The 25,187-nt window shown below is 28.5% G+C and overlaps 2 protein-coding genes across 3 annotated transcripts; both read left to right on the top strand.

Moving 5' to 3' along the window:
* Positions 1–512: 512 nt before the first annotated feature.
* On the top strand, positions 513–1,517 carry LOC130677646 (muscle-specific protein 20). The gene is made up of 4 exons (XM_057484472.1): positions 513–673; positions 748–959; positions 1,032–1,152; positions 1,222–1,517. The coding sequence occupies exons 1-4, from the start codon at positions 644–646 to the stop codon at positions 1,411–1,413; spliced, it is 555 nt and encodes a 184-aa protein (XP_057340455.1). The 5' UTR covers positions 513–643; the 3' UTR covers positions 1,414–1,517.
* A 12,621-nt stretch (positions 1,518–14,138) lies between these two features.
* Positions 14,139–24,713, top strand: LOC130677230 (muscle LIM protein Mlp84B). 2 transcript variants are annotated; one of them, XM_057483909.1, is made up of 9 exons: positions 14,139–14,298; positions 15,473–15,595; positions 15,926–16,085; positions 18,541–18,667; positions 20,208–20,304; positions 20,757–20,841; positions 22,200–22,496; positions 23,483–23,803; positions 23,886–24,713. In XM_057483909.1, the coding sequence occupies exons 2-9, from the start codon at positions 15,481–15,483 to the stop codon at positions 24,160–24,162; spliced, it is 1,479 nt and encodes a 492-aa protein (XP_057339892.1). In that variant the 5' UTR covers positions 14,139–14,298; positions 15,473–15,480; the 3' UTR covers positions 24,163–24,713. The 2 variants fall into 2 exon arrangements, with proteins under 2 accessions (XP_057339892.1, XP_057339893.1); XM_057483910.1 differs by lacking the exon at positions 14,139–14,298 and adding an exon at positions 14,863–14,887.
* Positions 24,714–25,187: the final 474 nt, after the last annotated feature.

Here is a 25,187-nt window from a genome sequence, read left to right as displayed (position 1 = left end):
CTAATTTTTAGCGGACATTTATACGATATTTAAAACCTCGTGCGCTTTGTCTTCATTGCCACCGGCATCATCATGATCAACTGGATCACACATTTATAGCCTGACCCATTTAACCGTTAATATTTAGACAGATATTTGACCTTGAGCGCGCCGCCGTAAAAAATTTTCTTACACTTAATTTTTTAAAATAATTTTCAAAATTCCGTAACTCGAGCTCAGCTCCGGTTTTTTTAAATTTTAAATTATCTACAAAAACTACATATATGTTCATATATACATATGTAGGGCGGCTTTGTAACTTAATAAAAATGACTTTATACAATTTATGATAGCCCTCTTACTTGTTTAAAAATATATATACTATATATATATATATATTCAAGAAGAAACTCCTAAAATTAGAAATGAAAAATTCTAAATGTATGAAAACGGTGGGAAGATGATGACTTAAACATATCTCGGAATAAGAATTCACATGGACGTTTTATTTATCCGGTGTTACAATATTCTTAGTGGGTGCGCTTATGTTGAGAAGTATAAAAGTGACTCGCTGTTGATCTCAATACTTCAGTCAACTCCTGATAGTGGATGATCATCCAGCAAATTAAACCTTTAAGATTTTATTTAAATAAAAACAGTCGAGATGGCTCTTGAACGTCAAGTCCGTGCCAAGGTACGACTATCGTGTAAAAGTGTTTAAATTATTTATCATAAATATTTAAATAAATTTAAATTTTTGTGATTTAGACCCTGGCCAAACGCGATCCTCAACAAGAAAAAGAAGCGCAGGAATGGATCGAAGCGATTCTTGGTAAAAAATTCCCGGCTGGTGAAGCATACGAAGATGTAATTCGTGATGGTCAAATACTTTGTGAAGTTATGAACAAAATTGCACCTGGATCTATTCCCAAAATCAATACATCTGGCGGTCAATTCAAAATGATGGAAAATATTAACAAGTAATTTTATTTTAATTGCTGATTTATTTTTTTAAAATTAATTACTTATTTTATTTAATTAATTAATTACAGCTTCCAAAAAGCCATGAAGGAGTACGGCGTCCATGACGTTGATGTTTTCCAGACCTCAGATTTGTTTGAGAAAAAAGATATCGCCCAAGTTACGACATCACTTTTTGCCCTCGGCCGTACTGTAAGTAATTATTTTTTAATTAGGCGATAAAATTAATTGCTGAGTTAAATTGAATGTCAATTTTTATAGACTTACTTGCACCCTGAGTGGAAAGGACCTTACCTAGGACCCAAGCCATCTGAAGAATGCAAACGCGACTTCTCTGAAGAAACTTTACGCGCTGGACAAACAATCGTCGGATTGCAGGCTGGATCAAACAAAGGCGCGTCTCAAGCCGGGCAAAATATCGGCGCTGGTCGTAAAATTATTCTTGGAAAGTAAACCGGATATTTATTATAAATTACAACCATCGTTTATTTTTCTTTCCTAAGCAATAAATGTTTATTTATTTAAATTTTTATATAATTAAATCAATATACTATTCATTTTGTTGTCTTATTTTTTACTTCATATTTTATCCTTTTCTTAATCATTTAATTAATCGCATTGATTTTGTGTTAATTAATTATAATTATTTCGTTAATAAAAAAATATAAAATTATCATTCAAATTTTTTTACCGCGCAGTTTTTTTTTTACAAAACCTTGAAATTTATTTTAAATTTACTCCAGTAAATTTTAAAAATAATTTCTGTAAAAAAAAAATGGTAATTTTTAATTAAGAAAAAAATTGTAATTAATAAATTAATAATTAAAAATATTTTAAATTTTTGTAATTTTATTAAAATTCATATTTATTTTTAACCGAAATAATTTCACGTACAATTTATCCACTAAACGCAATATTAAATCTAAAAATAAAAATGTGTCGCGTATAACTTGTCAGTAATAGTAACGTAAACATGTATACATTATTTGGAATAAGACTATTACGTGTGACAGCATACTTACTATATTCTACTTAAAATATTAAAATTAAAATTAAAATTATTTATAAGTTTTAAGTTCTCGTAATTGAAGAAGAATAGAAGTTTACTTTTTATGAATAATAAATCACTTCCTTACTCTTTCCTATTACGGAAATGCAAATAAAAATACCCGGGGAAATCAATATCCGTTAGTAACATAATAAGTTTATTGGTATTAAACACACGGTAAATTGATTGATTAGATTAGGATCTAAAATTGTGAGATTTCGTGGCTGGGTAAATAATTTAATACTGTGATAATAATGCAAGACACAATGAATAATTATAAAGTGGCACGCGATCCACCGGATGTATATTTTGTTATAATTTATAATAGAATTACTGTTAGATATTTTAGTCAAAAATTATTTAATTATTTTACATTGTCGCCAAGTCTCAATGTCTTGTTTATTATCATTATTTTTATTCATGTTTGTGTTTTTGTTGTATATATTTACATATTATGAATAGTCTGATGAATCGGACGGCTATTTATGAATTCATTTTTTGGCATAAATAAATTTATGACATGTTTTGTGATTTAATTTGGAAAAAGTTAGACATGTTGAGTTTAGAAATTTGAGACGATTTCGAACTTGTTTGGAATTCAAAGAAATTTAATTTTGAGTCGCAGAAATATTCAAAATTTTTGACATTCCAGTAAATCTCGTCAATGTGAAAGTTCAAAATTTCCGATTTTTCCAGAGCTGTCAGCATAAAAGTTAGAAAAAATATAAAGTTTTCGAACTTCACATCGACAAAAATTACTAAAAAATTGTGAATTTTGGTCATTTCTAAGACTCGTTCAATTTTTTCCAATACTACAACGGTTCCAAAAAATCGAAAATTTTGAACTTTCATACCGATAAGACTCATAAGTATTTATTGAAAATTTTAAATTGTGATTTTTTTCTTATTTGAAAATTTTCGTAAGAAGTGAATAAATTTTTTGGAAACGCCCTTGCAAAATTTTGTTTTGTCTTCCACTTCCAATTCCGTCCGATAATTTATTCATTTTATATTTTTATTAGTATTAAGATATTACGAAAGTTAGAAATCGTCTCAAGTTTGAAGTTCGAAACGTCAAACATTTTCAATTTTTGTTTTACGCGGGTTGAAAATAAAAAAATCTGAAAACCGCCTGACCCTGCGGGCCAGCCTCAAAACTTCCCGCGGTTTTCGAGCTCAGGGAGCTCGCAAACATTATTACTTGTAAATTTTTGAGCTCAAAAATTTGTTGGGCCGGTAAAACATACCTTCGCTGAAAAATTATAATTTTTGTCCGACGATATCTTTGGATGGAATGAACCGATTTGAACGTTCTTGGTGGCAATCGAAAGGGCTCAACAAGACTTAAAACTGATTACATTTTGAGGCGAATCGGGCAAGTGGTTTATAAGTTATACGCAAAAAACCAAAAACAAAAAAAATTTTTAATTTTTATTCTTCTTATAACTCGTAAAGTACATGACCGATCGACCCCAAAATCTAATTGATTCTAAGTTTTGGTGAGCCCTTTCGATTGCCACCAAGTACGTTCAAATCGATTGATTCGTTCCAAAGATATCGTCGGACAAAAAAAGTTTACACACACACACATACACGGACGTCCATCCGGAAATAGTCAGGACCTCAAAACGTCGACATCAGATGAAAACTCGATTTTCGAAAATCGGACCGAAACCAATAACTTCCTTTTTTTTGAAAATTTGCAATTTTCTTAGCGGGAAGTTAAAAATTATAAAATTTGAATTTACACCGACAAACTCAGAATAGTTCAAAATTTTTCGGTTAATAGTAAAATGAATTTTTAAAAAATTTCAAATAATTTTAAAAAAGGAGTAATTTTGGATTTTACGAGAGCAATTTTTGATATTTATGACATCGAAAAAAATTCATAGTCCTCGCAATTTTTTTCTGGTAAATTGTTTTTTATTAACAGCAGGTTAAATAAATATTATTATCATATAAAATTATATGATGATAAAGTTAATTAACATTTTTATTAGCAGTCGATAAGAAATTTGTCCTGCCCTGCAAAAAAATCTGGGATTTCTCAATCAATCAAAATAGTTTGAAAAAATAAATGAAAAAAAATTGATTCGATCTGGGAACAAAAATTTATGAACAACAAAAATTTATGAGTTTATAAATAAACCCAGACTTTAATAAAATGAAGTATAATAAATTGGCAAACAGCGATGTTGATAATAGTACAAATCGCGTGACACAAAATTTTTTCGTACAAGTGAATAAAAGAGAGTAAAATTGGTGAGTAAGACTCATCGTAATATCTATATGCAATAATTATATATATATTATAATATGAATACGTATGCACATTTGCTAGGAGTGAGTCATCCAACTTCTGGTTGGATTTATAGGTATTTCTTGGCAATTTCACTCAACTCATTTATTTTAGTACTTATGCCATCGTAATCGCCCACATTTACACTCCCGATATTACTATTGAGATTTTTTAATAATTTTCTACCTATGCCACGTATCCCAGTTAATAACATCGAAGTTATGTCACGATTAACTCGATAAACTCTTATTTAAAATTTAATATTTCAGCGCTCGCTATTTTAGGGAACACTCGTAATCGCTGGACAATTAGAAAATAACTTGAGTATTTTTTGTATTTTGAGAGTTTTATTATTTGAATAAAATTTATGTCTCAGGTATTAAATGATATTAAAAATAAAATCAAATATTTCAGTCATGTAAGCTGACAATTAGTCACAACGAAAAGAAATAAATAAAGAAACGTTAAATTAAAATGACAACTCACGTTTTATTTCTTAAAATATCTACAAGAATATTTTTTGATTTCTTTTATTAACTTATTACTCGTTCTGTTTTTAAATAAAGTTCATGCACTCTTGAGAATTCATGTCTTTTTTATATAAGTATAGTTACGTACAAATACTCTATATATATGTAGAATATTTACTAAAAAAAAACTATGTCTTCTATAGTGGAAATTTTTCTTTGCAAAAAATGAAAATAATTTTTAGAAATTGAAAATCTTATTTTTTCGTGAAAACTGGAAAATGCTATCAAGTCAAAAAAACATAGAAAGTCCTGATAAGTCAAAAATTTAGAGACTTTTTCTTGGCGAAAAATTTCTTGGGACGAGTAAAAATTTGTATGCATCAAAAAATCATTTTTTCCTGTATATACTTCTCACATTTTATTGAGAAATTCATGAAAGCTTCATATGGGCTCTATTTATTAATTTGCACTGTCAAAAAATTGGAATAGGATTCGGAGTGATTACGATTTTATTTCAATCCAAATTTACTTCACCCCTCGGAGTTTCGAAGTTTTTACAAAAAATTACTCCGCATACGTAAATAAAGAGTTTTTTCCTGTTTTTCACTTCGATTCGAAGTTTTAATACTTCGAGTAAATTTCACTCCAAGAAGATTAAATAAATAGTCATCTGCTCCGCATTGGCTCCAGATTTAATCTGCGTTCACTCCGCAAATTTTTTACAGATGTCTTCCATTTCATATATAGCCATATGTACTCCATATACAAATATATATACATATAAATCAGATGAAGCGTATAAATATGTATGTACATAAATTTGCATTCATATTTATATAAGAAGCATACAAATTCATGTTTAATCATATGTGGTCATATATAATCATATATAATTTGTCTCAACATTGTACTTCACTAAAAACTGCAACTGAGACTAAAACATAAAATGTTTAATATAAATTATTATTAATAAATATATTTAAACGTAAATTATAATTTCATAAAAATATATAATAACGTCGTTAAAATTCAAGTTTTTCGTATCGTCCAAGGACGCGTACGTTTAAAATCCAAAAATATATTCATAACGATTGCTTACTCGTTACCTAAACTATCATACGTTAACTATAATAAATACATATATATATAGATATATACGTTATTTCTATAAACTAGCATTAATATTTTATGACATCTTCAGACATTAAAATAAAAATGATTGTACTATTAGGCAAATTTTTTTATAAATCTATTCATAACTGATATGAATCATGATTCAAAAAAAATTCTTATAAAATGATTTTTTTCTTCTTAATGCCGGCAATTAATTACTAACGATGGCTGAACTCCAACAGGCATTAGACTAAATTTTCTTGATGATACTCAGTAATAAATTTTTCAGGCATTAATAGAACTTTTATTATTATATTTTTATTTTCAGGTGTAATGAAGATTATCAAATTATGTAATTATTATTTTATTTAATGCATGTAGAAGTTATAATTTTTTATAATGACTCATTGAGATCTGCAAGTTTGTCTCGAGGGCGTCTGCTAGTCACAAACTAAATTTGGTTACCTTAGAACGGGGATTGTATTACGTGCGTGGGATATTTCTATAATATTTCGGTATCATTGTATATTTATATATATCTGTCAACGCACTACTCTTTGTATTATTGCATGAGTAAACAGTATGACCGTTTAATTGTCATTATTATATTATTAATACTGTTATAATTTTTTTTTTATCCATCAAAATCCACATTAATTATTTTAAACTACATTTTTTTTCAAAAATTTAAAGATCTAAGAAAATTACTACGACAAATTTTGCTAAATTATTTTTAAAAATTAATACAAAATTTTTTTAAAAAAGTTTGTGAATTTAAAACATTACTAAGTCAAATTTTACTAAATTATTTTTAAAAATTAAAACAAATGTTTTTAAAAAAGTGTCAAAATTTAAAACAATTTCTAAGACAAATTTTACCAAAATATTTTTGAAAATTAAAACAAAATTTTTTAGTGTCAAAATTTTAAAAAATTACTAAGACAAATTTTGTCAAATTTATTTCAAAATATGAAGACAAAATTTTTTTTTAAAAGTTTAAAAATTTAAAACAATTACTATGTTAAATTTTACCAAATTATTTTTAAAAATTAAAATAAAATTTTTTTTAAAAAGTTTGAAAATTTGAAACAATTACTAAGTCAAATTTTGTCAAATTATTTTTAAAAATGAAAACAATTATTTTTTAAAAAGTGTCAAAATTTAAAACAATTACTAAGACAAATTTTGCCGAATTATTTTTAAAAATTAAAACAAATTTTTTAAAAAAGTCAAAATTTTAAAAAATTACTAAGACAAATCTTACCAAATTATTTAAAAAATTTTGAAACAATATTTTTTCAGAAAAGTTTGAAAATTTAAAACAATTACGAAGTCAAATTTTGTCAAATTATTTTTAAAAAATTAAAATCAAATTATTTTCAAATTTCACAAAAAAAAATTTCTTCACAATGCAGCGAAATTTCTAAAGATTTAAATTCCACAAAAATAATCAAATCTATAAATATAATTTTATTTGTTCATTAAACATGGGGTTATTTATAAACAACATATTTATTTATTCAAATGTATATAAATAGACATACTAATGTCCAATATATATACATATATATATTTTCAATTCTGTAAATAAACAGGTATTATAAAATCAGCAATATTTTGAAAAGTAACCATCTAAAAAATTAATAACGTCCCTGAATATTTATGATAATATTTAAGATTTCTCGTTTTCTTCACGTTCTTATTCCCAAATTATCAAGCCGACTAATACTAATTATAGAATGGTTCACGTAAGACGATATCTTACTGTAAAGCTTCTTCTTCTTCCTCGTATTTTATGTAAAAAAAAAAAATACTTTTCCATTATAAATATACATTTTTTATACCCAAATATTAATAGAACATTTTTCTCTCGTACTTCAATTAAAAAGCATGGAGGCATAAGTCAATGATTTTTTTTTTTAAACTTAAATATATTTTATATGTAAACTTTTGTTAAATCGTTTACTAAAAGTATATTGATTAAAATTATTTAGTGTGAAAAATTAAATATTTATTTTCTTACGTACAAAAGATTTAATATACATCTGACACATGTTGTATATTTGCATTAATGGAGGCTTAAAAAAAGTCCGCGTAGAGAGAATACATTTGATTGAATCATATTCACTAAATGTAATTCTTGTTTATGGTTAATCTAGTCTTATCCGAGCATGTGTTACTCTTCTTTATATATACATATATAAACATTCTATACTGAATAGAAATTCTCTCTGAACTAACATAGCATCCATAGTATATAGTAAAGTACATATCATATATATATATATATACACATTTATTCTACTAGCATTTGCACGTTTTCGCTCACTCACCCAACGTTTTCCGTGTTTACCTCGATACTAATCCATGTTCATTTTACTCATATTGACCTTCTACAGCAAATTACTCATACGTAAAAATTTATATTTTATTCTATTCCATAACTTGTAATTTTATTTATCACACAGAGAAAAATGGATTTAAAAAATTTACAATTTTTTGATTATGCTGTCGATGAAATAAAACTTTAAACCGGAAGCTGAGTCATCAAAAAATTTTTATGCTGTACTACACAGAAAGAAAAATTTTTTTCACCAAAAAATACTTTTGTTCTATGAACAAAAAATTTTATGATCCTGAAGTTAGTAGACAATTAACAATTTTCGGATTTTTTTTTCAACATCGATTACAAAAAAAAAAATACTAAAAATATGCACATGCAGAAAATTTAAAAAACTATAGATCAATTTTTCAAAATATTTTTTTTTTTATAATTTATCGTGTTGAAAAAAATCCAAAATTTACTAGATGTCAGCGAACCAGTATCAAAAAATTTATGATCCTGAACTCAGCATACAATTAGTAATTTTCGGATTTTTTTTTTTAAGAAATCGATTACAAAAAAAAAAAAAACTAAAAATATGCACATGTAGAAAATTTTAAAAACTATAAGTGCAATTTTTTCAAATAATTTCTTTTTTGTAATTTATCGTTTTTAAAAAAATCCAAAAATTATTAGACGTGAGCCACCTTCAGTATCATAAATTTTTTGGATTTTTTTTAGAACAATTAAATTTGAAGAAAAAAAAAACTAAAAATATGCACATGTAGAAAATTTAAAAGACTACAAGTGCAATTTTTTATTTTTTTTTTCTTCAAATTTAATTGTCCTAAAAAAAATCCAAAAAATTTTTATTGTCTGCTAACTTCAGAATCGTAAATTTTCTATATTAAAACTTATTGATAAATTGTCATGAAAATTATTTATTAACAATAGGAATTATAGTTGGGAATAATAATTTTCAGCGGCTCACAATAATCAGGAGACACGGTAGTGTCTCGCGCCAAGTACACGTTTAAACACACATGTATATGTGTGAAGTGTCATGGCGCGAGCCTGCCGTGTCTCTATACCGTAGACCGAACGGTATTTAGCTCCAATTTTTAAAAACTTTTTTAAAAAACAATAATTTTAGAAAATTCCTTTTTCAGTCGAAAGATGATTGATTGTTCGTCATAAAATTATGAAACTTTACCCATTTTAGTAATGAGAACTAATTTAAATAATGAAATTAGGCCAGCATATACTATAGCACCCCCATTTTTAATCATTTTACAATTTTTTTCATGCGAAAAGGGCACTGCCAGAGAATAAAAACTTATAAGAAATGCCATGATTCAGTAAATGATATATGTTTTTCTATAGCAATAATTAATTTTTTCGCCACCAGTGGAGCTCCAGTCTATATTTTTTACTATAGTTTGATATGAAATTTACCCGGATAGTCACCTCCACTGCAAATTAACTCCTCTAATAGCCACTTTAGCTTGAAATTGACTGTAACTTGACATCATTGAAATTACCTGCCCGAATTTGCCAATAATTTAACAGTAAAAGTTGAAAAGAAAAATTTGCGGTTAATTTTTGCTCGATTTAGAGGTAATTTTTTATAGAAAATAATTGTTGGTAACGTTCGTTCTTTGCATTTCAGATGATAAGCAAATTATACATAAAATGTCTATACAACTTGCAGTACAATTTGACGTAAATTTACTACCCGAATTAGAATGCAAATTCACTTCAAAAGCTGACTAAACAAAATTTTTCAGGCAGTTTTACATCAATTTATTGTTAATTTGACTTATAAAGTATTTTTTCACCCCCAAATTGTAGACATTTTTATGTATAAATTTGCTTACCTTCTGAAATAGTAAGAATGAACATTACCGACTTTTTTTTTCTAGTAAAAATTTACCTCTAAATTGAGCAAAAATTAACCGCAAATTTGTTTTTCCAACTTTTGCTGTCAAATTGTCTGCAAATTTGGGCAGCAAATTTCAGGCAATTTCAATGTCGAGGTACTTCAATTTCAAGCTAAAGTGGCTATTAGGGTGTGCTATGAGGGTCAGTAAGATTTAGTATAGAAATATACCCTATAAAAAGTGTGCTATTGCACAGTTTGCTTTAGCAACAGTTTACTTTACAAAAGTTTCCTTGAATTTTTCGTCAAATTTTCGTCAACTTTAGACTTTTCCATTTTTTACGTCAATTTGTGGGCAACTTGCTATTGAATTTGATGTAAATTTACTACCCGAACTAAAATGCAAATTCACTTCAAAAGTTAACTAGAAAAAAGTTGTCAATTTTCAGGCAAATTTTGTCAATTTATTGTTAATTTGACTGGAAAAATTGATAAGTATTTTTTTACCATGAAATTGTAGACAATTTCATGAATAAATTTGCTCATCTTCTCAAATGGTAAGAATGAACATTAACGACTTTTTTTTTCGTAAAAAGTTATCCCTGATAGCCAGAGTTTCTAATCAGAAAGTTGGTGTACCTGAGTTGCAACCAACTTGACGACAAGTTGTTGACAACTTTCAGCTCGTGTAACTGTTGACTACATGTTGGCTACAAGTTACTCAAAAACTTGGCGACAATCTACTGCCGCAACCTGTCACCAAGTTTCTGAGCAACTTGTAGACAAGTTGTCGGCAACAGTTACACAAGCTGAGAGTTGTCGACAAGTTCCTCGGAAAGTTGCCGACAACTTATGGAAATGCCAACTTTTGCGGCCAATCTGGCGACAGGTTGCGGCAGTAGGTCGTCGACAAGTTGCGGCCAACTTGGCTATCAGGGTACCTTTAAATTAAAGAAAAATTAACCGCAAATTTATATTTTCAACTTTTGCTGTCAAATTGTCGACAAATTTGGGCAGCGAATTTCAGGAAATTTGACAATTAAAATTACTAAAGTTTGCTGTCCGAATTTGCCGACAATTTGACAGCAAAACTAGAATAAAAGTTTTCTTGAATTTTTCGTCAAATATCTGTCAATTTCGGGCATTTTCGTTACTGACGACAGCTTGTATACAAGCTATTTATGTTTTTCAAGTTAACTAATTGATTGACAGGTGGAGGCACTTGAGGCCACTGAGGACGTAACCACTTCCTTGAATTTTTTGTGAAATATCCGTCAACTTGAGGCTTTTCCATTTTTGACAACAATTACCCTGATAGCCACACCTTACTCAGTAAGTTCTGCAGTGAAACATTTTCGGCTACCTTAACGAAAAAGTTTCTGGCAAGCTTGGCTGGATAATGCTTTCTTTTTTAAGTTGGCTTCAGAATACGGCAGTAGCTTGAAATTAACTTGCGGTTCAGGTGGCTTTCAGGGTTAAAATGAAACTTTTAATCAACTTAACGTCATTGCCTGACAGTAACCCTAATAGCCACTTTAGCTTGAAATTGACTGTAATTTGACATTGAAATTGCCTGAAATTTTTTGTCCGAATTTGCCGACGATTTGACAGCAAAAGTTGGAAAGAAAAATTTGCGGTTAATTTTTCCTCAATTTAGAGGTAAATTTTGACTACACAAAAAAGTCGGTAATGTTCATTCATACCACTTCAGACGGTAAGCAAATTTATACATAAAATTGTCTACAATTTTACGGTAAAAAATTACTTTACAATTTTTTAAGTCAAATTAACAATAAATTGATGCAAAAATTTGCCTGAAAATTGACGAAAAATTTTTTTCTAGTCACCTTTTGAAGTGAATTTGCATTCTAATTCGGGTAGTAAATTTACCTCAAATTGTATAGCAAGTTGTGTATAAATTGTCGTCAAAAACGGAAAAGTCCGAAAGTGACGGAAATTTGACGAAAAATTCAACGAAACTTTTGTACAGTAAGCTTTTGCTCAAGCAAACTGTGCTATTAGGGAAAAAGTCCGACGTTGACGTATATATTTGACGTTAACTTTAAAGGGAACTGTCGTTAAACAACTGCAGCTCCTTGTTTTATAAAAATTGATTAATCAGATTATGATATTTAGCAGTACAAAATTACTATAGTTGTTAACAAACAATTTTATTGTTTCTACAAAATAATACTATAAACAATATAGGCTCACGTGTCTTAAATTATAACTCGATTTCTAATAGTGTAGATTAAAATCATTCTCAATCAACACGACAAAAAAAAGACAAATCCTACCAAAAACAGATTCTCTGTATAAAATCGCGCCAAGTACACGTTTAAAATTTTTTACAATTAAGACAAGATTCTTTTTACAAAAAAATGAATCAAATCGAAAAAATACCAAGTACCTAATATAATTCGAAATCATGGAAAACATTTTCATAGAATTGAACAAAAAATTGAAAAAAAAAAATTTCAATGTACTTGGTGTGCCTATAAACTGGAAAAAAAGAATATCATTCAATTTTATTGGAAAATAATTTATATGCGAAATCAATTCTAAAAATTTTGCTTGAATAAATTTAGTAACGCACACCAAGTACATTGAAATTTTTTTTTTTCAATTTTTTGTTCAATTCTATGAAAATGTTTTCCATGATTTCGAATTATATTAGGTACTTGGTATTTTTTCGATTTGATTCATTTTTTTGTAAAAAGAATCTTGTCTTAATTGTAAAAAATTTTAAACGTGTACTTGGCGCGATTTTATACAGAGAATCTGTTTTTGGTAGGATTATAGTACAACATGATTTTTTGATGACAACTTCCTGTTTCAAATTTCGTCGACAGCATCTTAAAAACTTGTATATTTTTTATCTCCTTTTTCTCCGTGCAATTTAAATAATTTAATGAAACTCATATTTTTAATTTTTACATTTTCATTCATTTAATAAAAATATATTCAATTATAAATATCATTATAGTGTATATATATATTAGTAACTTTTAAGTCCAATGACACAGAGTCATAAACAAATCAGAGGTCAGTGTTCTCATTGAGTATTTACTTGAGAAATCTGCAATACGTCCAACAATACATTCTTAAATACTACATAATGTACAATATATACATATATTATATTAACTTATACATCGTACAATAGTAAAATATTTACTAGTACTATAAATCACTAATAAAATATCAGTATCTTGTATTTTTAATATAATTTATTTAGTAAATAAAAAAAAATGCATTAAAAATTGAGTAAATTTACCGGAATTATTTATAAGTTATTGTGGTAACTAAAATTATAAAATTAAATTTAGACGGAAACATAAAAGTAGAAAAGGTTGTAAATTATTAGTTGACCCAAGCCACCGCACGTGCGCTTAAGGGCTTTCTTTATAACCCTAACCTATACTTATGGACACTTAACTCATGAGTATATTACAGATATGAGTATAGAAATAGAGAGCGTTTATGGTGATGGCAGCCATAAAATCATCACGAAGATCATGAAATAGTTAGGCGACAATAATTAAACTAGCAGAGTGAGAGAGAGAAAGGGAGTGCATGTAATCCTCTAGCTCTAGAATTATAAGAGAGAAACGCGCGGAGGAGGCAGGCATCTCAAAATAGAAATTTGAGCAAGTAACTATTAATAGCGGATGAGTGCGTGCCATTGGCCCTCTCTGTTACTCTCACAATAACAATTATCTCTGTTGCATTAAAACATTGTACATCTCACGTTCCCGTTCCCTCTTTTTACTCTCTCGTGAGCACCCACCCACCCACTTCCAATACCTTATTTTGCTTAACCCTCGCCTCGCCCGATGGTGAGCCCAAAAAAATTGGCGGTATAATTTGAAAAATTTTTCGTTTTTAAAAAAATAAAAAATTTCCATTGCACTCCGCCCGGCTTTGCCGCGGCTCAATGTATAGTCTCTTCACCTCACCACCATCGGGGCTCGTCATCTCAAAGTATCATCATCTCTCTCTCGTTACTGACGTTCGGGTAGTCCACGTGCCGTGTGCAAACCCAGACTCGCGACTATGACTAGGACGAGCCCGCGGCGAAAACAGCCAATTCGAATCCAGTATTAGTGCGGTTAACAGTGTTCCTAACAAACGGTGTCTTGTCTTTATTGTATTTTCATTTATCTCCTCCACTTTAATTATTTATATTTATATATTACCTAAGTGGTGAGTACTAGTTATCAGTTTTATTCAATAATTACCAATCAATATCATTAAAATAACTTAATATCCAGATTAGTGAGAGTCCACATGCGAAAGTAATTCGCCATCTACCGGCAAATTATTCAACCATTTTTTTTTTTAATTGCATTTACTTTAACTCATTATCACAATTACACTAATGCCCAACTTGTGAGTGTGAGGATTTGAAATAAAAATTATTTTTTCTATATTTAGATTTTTTATCCGAAAAAAAAATAAATTCGCGGGAAATAAGAATAGAGATGTGAGATGTGAGATGGATGGATGGATTTTTTTTCACATGAGGGCTGAGGGGAAAGAGATTGCGCTCACTCGAGGACGTCGTTCCCTAATACGGAGTCGACGATGCCGGGTTGCCGGCCTACGACTCCCTCTACCTTGCCCTCTATATCTATATGTGTCTGCGCACAGATATAGAAATTCCCTCTTCTCACTTAACTACCGTTACGTCTACGGTGTCAACTGTTTTACTAACGTTATCCTATTTTTTTATTATCTTTTTTTTATTTCAACTCCATTTTATTCTCGTGCTCTACTCCGCTTACTCTACACGGTATTTTATCCATAATAAAATTTAAATTTTATTCCACATACCATTTTTACAGTCATTCGATTCTATTAAACACTTTTTTTATCTTAATTTTTTTTTTAAATAATTGCCGCCTTTTTTACTGAGACTTGAATTTTAAAAATTAAAATTAAATTTTAAATGATAAATTTATATTTGGGTTCACGTAACTCTGGATTGAATAATTTTAAGATGCTTCCGTGCAACAGTAACGGAAATAGAATAAGATTACGAGACGATATTTTTAGATATAGATCTCGAGTGTGTATGAATGTGAATATACTTCTCATACATATTGCAATTAATGAAAAAAAAGTCATCAATTGAATGCAATAATTATTTTTATATAAAACAAATTAAATTTATTTATCACTAATGAACTGGATATTAATTTAAAAATTAAAAAAAATTAAAAACTTCGATATTCATCCATTTTAATTGTCAATTATTAATTAGTAATTAGTAATTGATAAAAAAATTAATTGACTTTTTAATTAATAATTAAATATTAAATACTGATTATTTATGAAATAAATACATGTATATATATGTGAATATAATAAATTGCAGTACACAAAATGCCTTTCAAGCCAGTGGAACATCCGAAATGCCCCAAGTGCGGCAAATCCGTTTACGCTGCGGAGGAACGCGTTGCTGGAGGACTTAAATGGCACAAAATGTGCTTCAAATGCGGTAAATAAATTTTAATTATCTTACACATACATACATATAGTCTATTACCCTATTGACTCATCCCATAAAAAAAGAAAAAATTATTTCGCCCCTAATTTTAATTCCATTATCGGTATTTCCATTCAACCGGATTTTTTGAGCGAACTACTGAGTCTGAGCCTTAGGTCATAAGGACCTTATTTGTAGAGAATTTAATAAGCTTTCCAATGACCACCTACAATGTATATTTATCTTGATAAATTTATAAGATATAGACAGTCGCTCCAAAATAAATTTAAAAAATGGCGGGTTGCGGATTTGAATTTAAAAAAAAACGTTTTGTAATTTCAGGTCTGTGCAGCAAACTTCTCGACTCAACAAACTGCTCCGAGCACGAGGGTGAGCTGTTCTGCAAAGTCTGCCACGCCCGGAAATTCGGTCCCAAGGGGTACGGATTTGGTGGAGGCGCAGGCTGCCTCTCCATGGACCAGGGCGAGCACCTGCAGAGAGAGTGAGTGCCGAGGAGATCGCCCCCATATTGCGTCTCCCCACAGTTATGTCCCGAGATCCATTTGTTTGCTAATAAAACTCCCGATATAATTTTTTTTTAAAAAAACGTACAAACTCCTAATCGCCTTGTCCTGTATTTAAATTTTTTAAAAATCCATATGATTGTTTTTTTAACCCCGAACCCCATAGAGCCACTTTTATATAATTAAAGTCAAAAATAATATATATATTTATTTTAATTTATTTAATGTACAAATTTACCCTCGATAAAATCAATATAATTTTTATTATAAATTAACTTGGTAAAATTCATTGATTTTATTGATTGTTTTAAATTACTACTGTCTTATTGTTTCCTTAAATGTGCGCACACTGAATCTCGTGAGACATAAGCACTGTTTAATAAATATATTATTATTATTATTATATAAATATCAATATAAATAATAATAATAACGATAATTTTTAAATTATTTTAATTATTATTGTGATTAATTTAGTACAGTGCGAGTCTGTTTCTTGTTTCATTTAATTGTCTCCGTAATTAATTTTTTTTGTTCCCTAAACTTTTTTTTCCTACAAAAGCACAAACAATTAAAATTACTATTGACATATATATTTTTTTTGCTCACATAAATTTAATGGTAATTAAAGTTACAGTTTAAAAATAATTTATTAATTACAGAAAAAATTAATTATCTTATTAATTAATTATTATTTACAATAAACAAGAACTGACAACAATTTAGTTTTTAGGATTATTTGTACCATCTGTATTAAAAAAACTGCTACATTAAAAAAAAATAATCAAAAAAAATTTATCAGAAAAAAAATAATTGATTTTTTATTAATTACATTTTTTATTATTTTAATTAACAATTAGTTATTAAAATTAATTGAATATTTTTTTTTACAAAATATCATAAATTAACATATTATTAATATAAAAAAAAATTAACATTGCTACGAAATTTTTTTTTAACGAAAAAAAATTAACGTCAAAATTTAGGTAAAAAAAAAAACGTCAGAATTTTTTTTTAAATTTTTGTTTTTACAAAAAATCGTATAATTCATCATAAAGTCCAATGGATTGAAATGAAAAGCAAACAACAACAAAAATATAAAAAAAAAAAAATAGAATGCCTTCACCCGCCCCCGCCAGCCCCGCCGAGTTCGAGCCACCGGAGGCCCATTGATAAATCCGAATCACACCCACACACATGCATTCGTGACTATAATGGTGAGCACCGAGAAAAATAATTGCCAATTCCGCGTGATAAAGCTTGCCCGCGTATAAATATCCTGCACGGCCTTTTATTCACTTCAATTAAACACACACACACACGCACACGCACTGCGTCATATTTATCCATTAAAAAAAAAAAATAAAAAAACAATAATCACAATAATGCAAATAAATGAATAACAAAAGCAATAACAGTTTATATAAAAAAAAAAAGTTAATTGTTATTTCAAGAAATGAAATTTCATAATTATCACGAGTGTGAGTGTAGCAGCCATCAGAAAAATTTAAAATCATAAATAAATTGAGTAAATAATTTAAAGAAAAAATATTTTAAAAAATGCACTTACTAATTTTAAAATTTTTCAAACGCGCATTTTTTCAAAATTTTATTTTTTAAATTATTTACTCCATTAATTTATAATTTTAAATTCGTCTGATGTCTGTCACATTCAAACTCATTTGTCATACATTATACACTTGTTTGACGCAAATCCTTAGCAAACCTTTTTATTCATCTAATAATTTAAATAATAAATATATATATATATAAATATCTAAAACTACTAATCTCTTGTTTTTAATCCAATTAACTGCCGATTTTTTTTAACGGACCCAAACCAAGCAGGTCTAGCCCGCAAGCCTCGCTCAACTATCCATTATTATTATTACTATTATTAGTATTATTGAATTATATATTTATGTTGCTTCCATATATTTTTATTTATTTATTTTTTTTACTTATTTATTCATCATTTTTTTTTACCCTAAAAATTTATTTCTCTTTCTGTCTCTTTCTCTCTTCTACTTGTTTCTGTCATGAAAAATTTGACATGTGTCCTGTATTTATTGTCATAAATGTGCTTCTTGGCTCTCCTCTCGGGGCTCGGCGGAAGCGACTCGCGTGGTCGGGGTTATACTAACCATCAGCTAACCCAAACTTTATCTAACAAGATTATGTTGTCGGGAATTTTCGTCACTTGTTATTAATTATACCACTCATAAGTCACCACATATATAAATACATTTTTTCATTTTTTATTTACACGATTATTCATATAAATTTATCTCGACATCATTTTCTATTATTATTATTTTTAATGCTTATTATTTATTTTTAAAGTAATAAATTAATGCTATCAAAGCTTACTTGCAATATTATATATAAAACATATATATATATTTAATTATAATGATAAATATTTATTTTTAGTGGTGAATTGAGAGGCTCGAGCGCAGTAATGGAACCCCGCGCAATTGCTAAAGCACCTGAAGGCGAAGGATGTCCGAGATGTGGTGGATTTGTTTACGCTGCTGAGCAAATGCTTGCACGTGGACGAGTAAGTGTTAAATTATTGCCACCTAATTTAATATTTTATAGAAAAAAAAAAAAAGTTCATTTAAAAAAAAATTATTTGAATTTAAAATTCCCGCGATTTGAATTTTTAAATGAATTTTTTTATTTATTAATAATCATCACTACGACCTTAAGGTTTATTTAAAAATAATAATAATTCAAAATGAATATCATATTATGTAGCTCAAGGAATATAATTATTATTAGTGTGTTAAAATAATTTTGATGATGGAAAATTTTAAAACGGTCGAGTTATCGTTGGGTGGTCGCCCAACAAAATTGTTCTACTACTTGGCGGTGTTGCCAAGTAAAATGTAGCTCGAGTTTACTTGAGTTTCGTTTATATATACTGTATATATATATATATATATAAGTATCATGTACATACTTAACATATGTACATGTGATCCAATAAAAAATCGATAACGTTGCCAAGAAAGTGAAATTAATCGGGTGAATCTAATTGCCTGTATTATATATTAATATGCCAATTGATTTTACATATAATTTTAATATCATTTCATGTAGTGATGATTATTTCAATTAAATATACAAGACTTTGTTTGATTATCAATTAAATTTGAATTTTTCATTTTTGAACAACTATCGTTTAGTTAAAATGCTTTTTACGCATTAACTATTGGGTTTATGAAATTTTACAATGAATACTTTTTTGTTGCAAATTAAATTTCCTGCAAAAAAGCGTCCATACATTTTTTTGCAAACTTGATAGTTTACCTGTAAATTTATTTTGAAAGTTAATTTTTTGTATAATCAAATTTGTCAAATTTTCTAAACCAAATATCGTTTTGCTAAAATTACTTTTACACGTAAACTATTGGGCTTATGAAATTTTACCAAGAATACTTTTTCGTTACAAATTTAATTTCCTACAAAAAAGGTCTCCAAAAGTTTTTCTCTAAAGTCCATGGTTTACTTGCAAAAAGTCTGAGAAGTGTTTTTTTGATTCATCACAAAGTCTTGTTTAAATAAATAAAAATATATAAGTAAATGATAAATATAAGCAATGAATATGAAAGCGTGCGTGAGTATATGCCAAAAATACTTAAAAAGAAAAAAAGTAAAGCCCGGTGTCATATTATGTCTCCTGAATTCTTATGACCAGGCTTTCCATAAGACATGCTACAAGTGCAAAATTTGCAACAGGACACTGGACTCTACGCTTCATTGCGATGGTCCGGACCGTGAGATTTATTGTCGAGGTATCATTAGTCAAAAAAAAAGTATCAATAAGCAAAAACGAAAAAAAAATAAAGTACATTGCTCTTTGAGTTTTTTTTCCATTATTTTTTCATACTAAAAATATGTTTTTTTTTTTCTTGTACGTGTTTTCCATCCTAAATTTCCATGCCCCAATTAAAAAATTATTGTGACGTCTAAATCTCTTGCACGCCGACATAATCAAAGAAAAAAAACAGAAATACATCAAATGAAAACTTTTTAAAAATAAAAAATTGTGACTAACATTTTTAAAAAATGAATCCTTTGTGTCTGATGTACAGCAATGGCACAGAGAATGTTTTAAATGTGGGCTCTGTTCAAAACGATTAGACTCCGTCAACTGTTGCGAAGGTCCTGACAAGGATATTTACTGCAAAGGTGAGCTAATAATACTAAAATTAACTTAAATATTTAAAAAAAAAAAGAAAAAAAAAATGTCACAAGTTACGACACCATTTATATAAAAATAATATAATTTTCTTAGTCTTAATTACGAAACATAATTCCATTTATCATGACTGTCATTTACCGGCTAAAAATATAAATATAATTATGACAGAGTCATTGAGAAAATTCATTGAATCCCGGCTAAAAATGTCACATCAATTAAAATCTATAATTATATAATTTTAACAAAATAATTTGATAATTATTTATTAGTTAATCAGTTAAATGTTAAATCATCCTGTGATTTATAATCATCTATTTTCATTTTGACACAATTTTTATTTTTGACTAATGCAATTATTCAAATTAATGGAATCAGTGTCGTGACTTGAGTCGCAGAAAAAAAAATTAAATAATTTGGAGTTAATCGGTATTTTGTTCAGTCTGCTATGGCAAGAAGTTCGGTCCAAAGGGTTACGGCTACGGTCAGGGTGGTGGTGCCCTTCAGAGTGACTGCTACGCAAACGGGTGGGTTTATTTAGCAAGACAAATTATAAATAACTTTTAACTAATTTACATATTTTTAATAATTTAAAAAATTGTTTTTCGATTACTATTCATTTATCCGAGTGTATTTTCCAAGTTCTGAGAGTTTTTGGTCGAATATTTGAATGACAAAAAAAAACTAATTTTTAATGTGGAAAGGAAGTTCAAACTCTCAAGGGAAAAGTGAGGGAAGACTTGGGACTTGGATTAATAAATTGAAATTCTGGTCGAAAAATGATAATTAAATTAATTAATAATTTTTGCGTAAAAAAAACTCAAAGGCAGAGCAATGTCTGCCTCGGCTTATTTATGACATTAAATAATTATTTTGTTAAATTTAAATTGAGAAAAAATAGAAAAAGTCCGCTTATCTGCTTAACAGCTTGCTATCCGAAGAAATTCGGGCCGCGGGGCATTGGTCATGCAGGACTTGTATGGCTGGGGCTGCAGTGCGACATTGAGGACGATGGGTACGCGCGTCCTTTAATGCTCATTTTATTTATGTATTAATAACCTGTGTGAAAAAAAATACTTGAAAAAATGTTGGCTGTTCTAAACTTCAAATACCGAAATAACAACGAACTTCTTTTAAACGATTTTCGAACGTCTAAAAATACAAAAAAAAAACTAGGGCTAAGTGCAAAAATTTTTACTCGCCCCAAGAAAATTTTGAATTATAAATTGAGGGAAAACAAAAATTTTCATGTTGAGAAATTTTTTCGAGTCGTAAAAAATTTTTGTCCTCAATTCATAATCCAAAATATTTTTCTCGCCAAAAAATCCTTTTTTTGTGTTCATTAAAAATGATAAATTTTGTGATATTTTTCCAGTGCAAAATACGGCCTCAGAAATCAGACTTTGACCGGTTTCTCAACTTTTTTTACTGTATTTTGATAGTCCTTTCAATCATTGATTTTTCCTTTGAATTTTAAAAAGTTTAAAAAAAGTTGTGTCACAATTTGAAGCTTAAAATAGTCAACGGTCTTTCGAAATGTTTTTTACACGGGAAATATTAATATTTTTAATTGTCCTTCATAATCCTTAATTATCCTTGTCCATTAATTTAAAATTTTTTGTAACCAAAAAAATTACTTTTATTGATAATTTGAAAAATTGCTTATTTAATGCTATTGCTGCATCCCTTCATTATTTTAAAAAATTTCAATTTTATTTTGGGTTAATTAAAAAAAAAAAGTTACTAATGGCATTACCTACTTTGATGTAAAATAAACAAATTTAAAAATGCATGTACCAGTTTTTGAATTTCAATAAAGAATTTAATCGGTACTCGATCGATTATCAATAATAATAACATATGTATATTATTTGAAAAAAAATAGCGATGCAGCCCCACGCACTACAGTGGTGGACACTGCGTGCATAAAAGCACCGCCAGGAAAAGGATGTCCTCGTTGTGGGGGCGTAGTGTTCGCCGCGGAACAAGTTCTAGCGAAAAGTCGCGAGTGGCACAGAAAATGTTTCAAGTGTCACGATTGTTCGAAAACACTTGACTCGATAATAGCTTGCGATGGTCCTGATAAAGACGTTTACTGTAAAACTTGTTATGGAAAAAAATGGGGACCTCATGGTTATGGATTTGCTTGTGGATCTGGATTTTTACAAACTGATGGTCTTACGTAAGTTTTTAAATTATTATTCATGGTGGCCACATTTCTGAAAAACCTGGAAATGTCAGGGAATTATAAATATACTGGAAAAATCAGGGAAAGTCAGGGAATTTCGTCACAAAGCTGGAAAATTTTTACTTTTTTTTTCTTTTGACTGAAAAAATCCCATAAATTTTTTTTTTTCTGTCAAAACTGTTCAAAAAGTAGCGCGGCGCGAATGCGATTGTAATACCGCCTTGAAAAAAATTTGTATTGATTCCAATAGCGAAAAAATAAAGCCGATAATTAAAAAGGCTGTTAGAAAACGAAAAGTTCATTTATATTTTATTACAGAGTAAGTAATTAATACAAGAACAGATTTAAAATAAAAAATAAAAATTATGCATTCAATAAATAAAAAAAACCTATGAACATTCCCGTACGGAAAAAGTATATAGCCGGGACATCTACGGGCAAAATTGAGTATATGTCTCATATATGCGGCATATATTTAGATTTGCCCATACACTGTGAAAAATTCCCAACAAATTTGACTATGGGTGCATAGTAACACCGGACTATAAGAAAACTGATTCAAAATTTACAAGTGTCCCATAGTAAACGTATGTGCATAGGCCACAATCGTGTAGTCTGCGCATACATTTACTATGGGACACTTGTAAATTATGAATCAGTTTTCTTATAGTCCGGTGTTTCTATGCACCAATAGTAAAATTTATTGGGAATTTTTCACAGTGTATATATGCGGATATATACTTTTTCCGTACGGCAATGATCGATTATTTATTGAACTGACTTATACCATTTTATTTGAATTAAATAAATATTTCCAATGATTCAATATTACTACATATGGTCAGGGAATTTTAAAATTATTTTACTGGAGTACCTGTAAAAGCCCGGGAATTTAAGTTTCAAAAACCTGTGGTCACCATGATTATTTTTATATGTATATATATATTTAAATAAAAATAAAACGATTTATAAATATATAGAGAAGAACAAATCTCAGCAAGTAGACCATTCGCTAGCCCAGATACAACTTCAATAAAAGCACCAGCAGGTCAGGGCTGTCCCCGATGCGGTGGAATGGTATTCGCTGCCGAGCAACAACTTGCCAAAGGGACAATGTGGCACAAAAAATGTTTCAACTGTGCCGAGTGTCATCGGCCTTTAGACTCAATGCTCGCTTGCGATGGACCTGACAAGGAGATTCACTGTCGCTCGTGTTACGGCAAACTCTTTGGACCCAAAGGCTTTGGATTTGGTCACACTCCAACTCTGACATCGACTAACGGCGACGGCGCACCTTCATTGTAAGCGACTATTCAATTACTTTTAAAAATATCAAGTAAATTATTTTAATTGAAATAAAATATTGACATTTTAAATTTACAGCATTGACTCAAAACCACAATTGGGCACAAAAAGTACCGATGGACACGGGTGTTCACGTTGCGGTTACCCAGTTTATGCTGCCGAACAAATGATCTCCAAGGACAGACTTTGGCACAAACGTTGTTTCAGTTGTGGTGCCTGCCATCGTTCATTAGACTCGACAAATCTTAATGACGGACCTGACGGTGACATCTACTGTCGCGGATGTTATGGACGTAAATTTGGACCACGTGGTGTTGGTTTTGGTATGGGCGCCGGTACTTTAACGATGGCTTAATTTATTTATTTATTATAATCATAATAATAATTATAATTATTTAATCTTCATTATTTTCATTATTTTTTTCTGTTTATAAATCGGTTTTCATTAAATTAATTAATAAATAAGTAATGAGCCAACGATAACTAGATATTTAAATAATCGTCAGGTTACCGCGGATTCGAGTTAACAGCGAGACGAACAAGACGATTTTATTTTTAATTAATTAATTAATTAATTAATAATTTAAAAATTTTATTTATTAATTTAAATATCAATATATGATTTATTAATTTTCGCTGAATTTGATTGATAATTTAATAAAAAAAAAAATTTATTTTAAAAATTATCGATGGGTAAAAAAATAAAATATTTTATTTAGTTGTGTCAATACGAACGAACGTTTTAAAAATAAATAATAAAAAAAAAGAGACGAGTTTTATTTTGTACAATAATTGAACGTCAAAATGCCGAGAGCAAACAAACAATACCTGAACTTTTTATCCATGTTTCAATAAAATTACTTACCTTGGATATACATCGGGTATTTGTTATTTTTTTTTATTTATTTATTTTCTTTTTTTTTAATTATATTGATTTAGCTCGCGGATATTTTATTCGTTACGAAATTAATAACGTAATTTAGTGCGCGTTTTAATACACGGTTATAATTAAAAATAATATACTAAATATTATTAATTATTAAATTAACGTTATTATTATTATTTTATGTTAAAATGATTAATTTTATTGTGTATTACGATAAATAAAGATTTAAAAATATTTTCAATAAATATAAGATTTAAAATTTACATATTTATTATTCATTTTTATTTCCTGTTTATTTGTCCTTTTAAAAAATTAAGAGAAAAAAAACTTTTTGACTAATTTTTTATATTAAAATTTGTGAAATTCAAATTTGAAAAATTAATAAATTTTTTTTTTTTTTACACAGAAAAAAAAATTTCTCGGCGCAAAAGATTTTTACTTGACCCAAAAAAATTTCCACTTGCCCTAAGAAATTTTTTGCAGTATTTATTTAA

Source organism: Microplitis mediator, chromosome 11, assembly GCF_029852145.1.
Source record: "Microplitis mediator isolate UGA2020A chromosome 11, iyMicMedi2.1, whole genome shotgun sequence".
Taxonomy (NCBI): Eukaryota; Metazoa; Arthropoda; class Insecta; order Hymenoptera; family Braconidae; genus Microplitis; species Microplitis mediator.
This window is presented reverse-complemented; position numbering and strand designations above follow the sequence as displayed.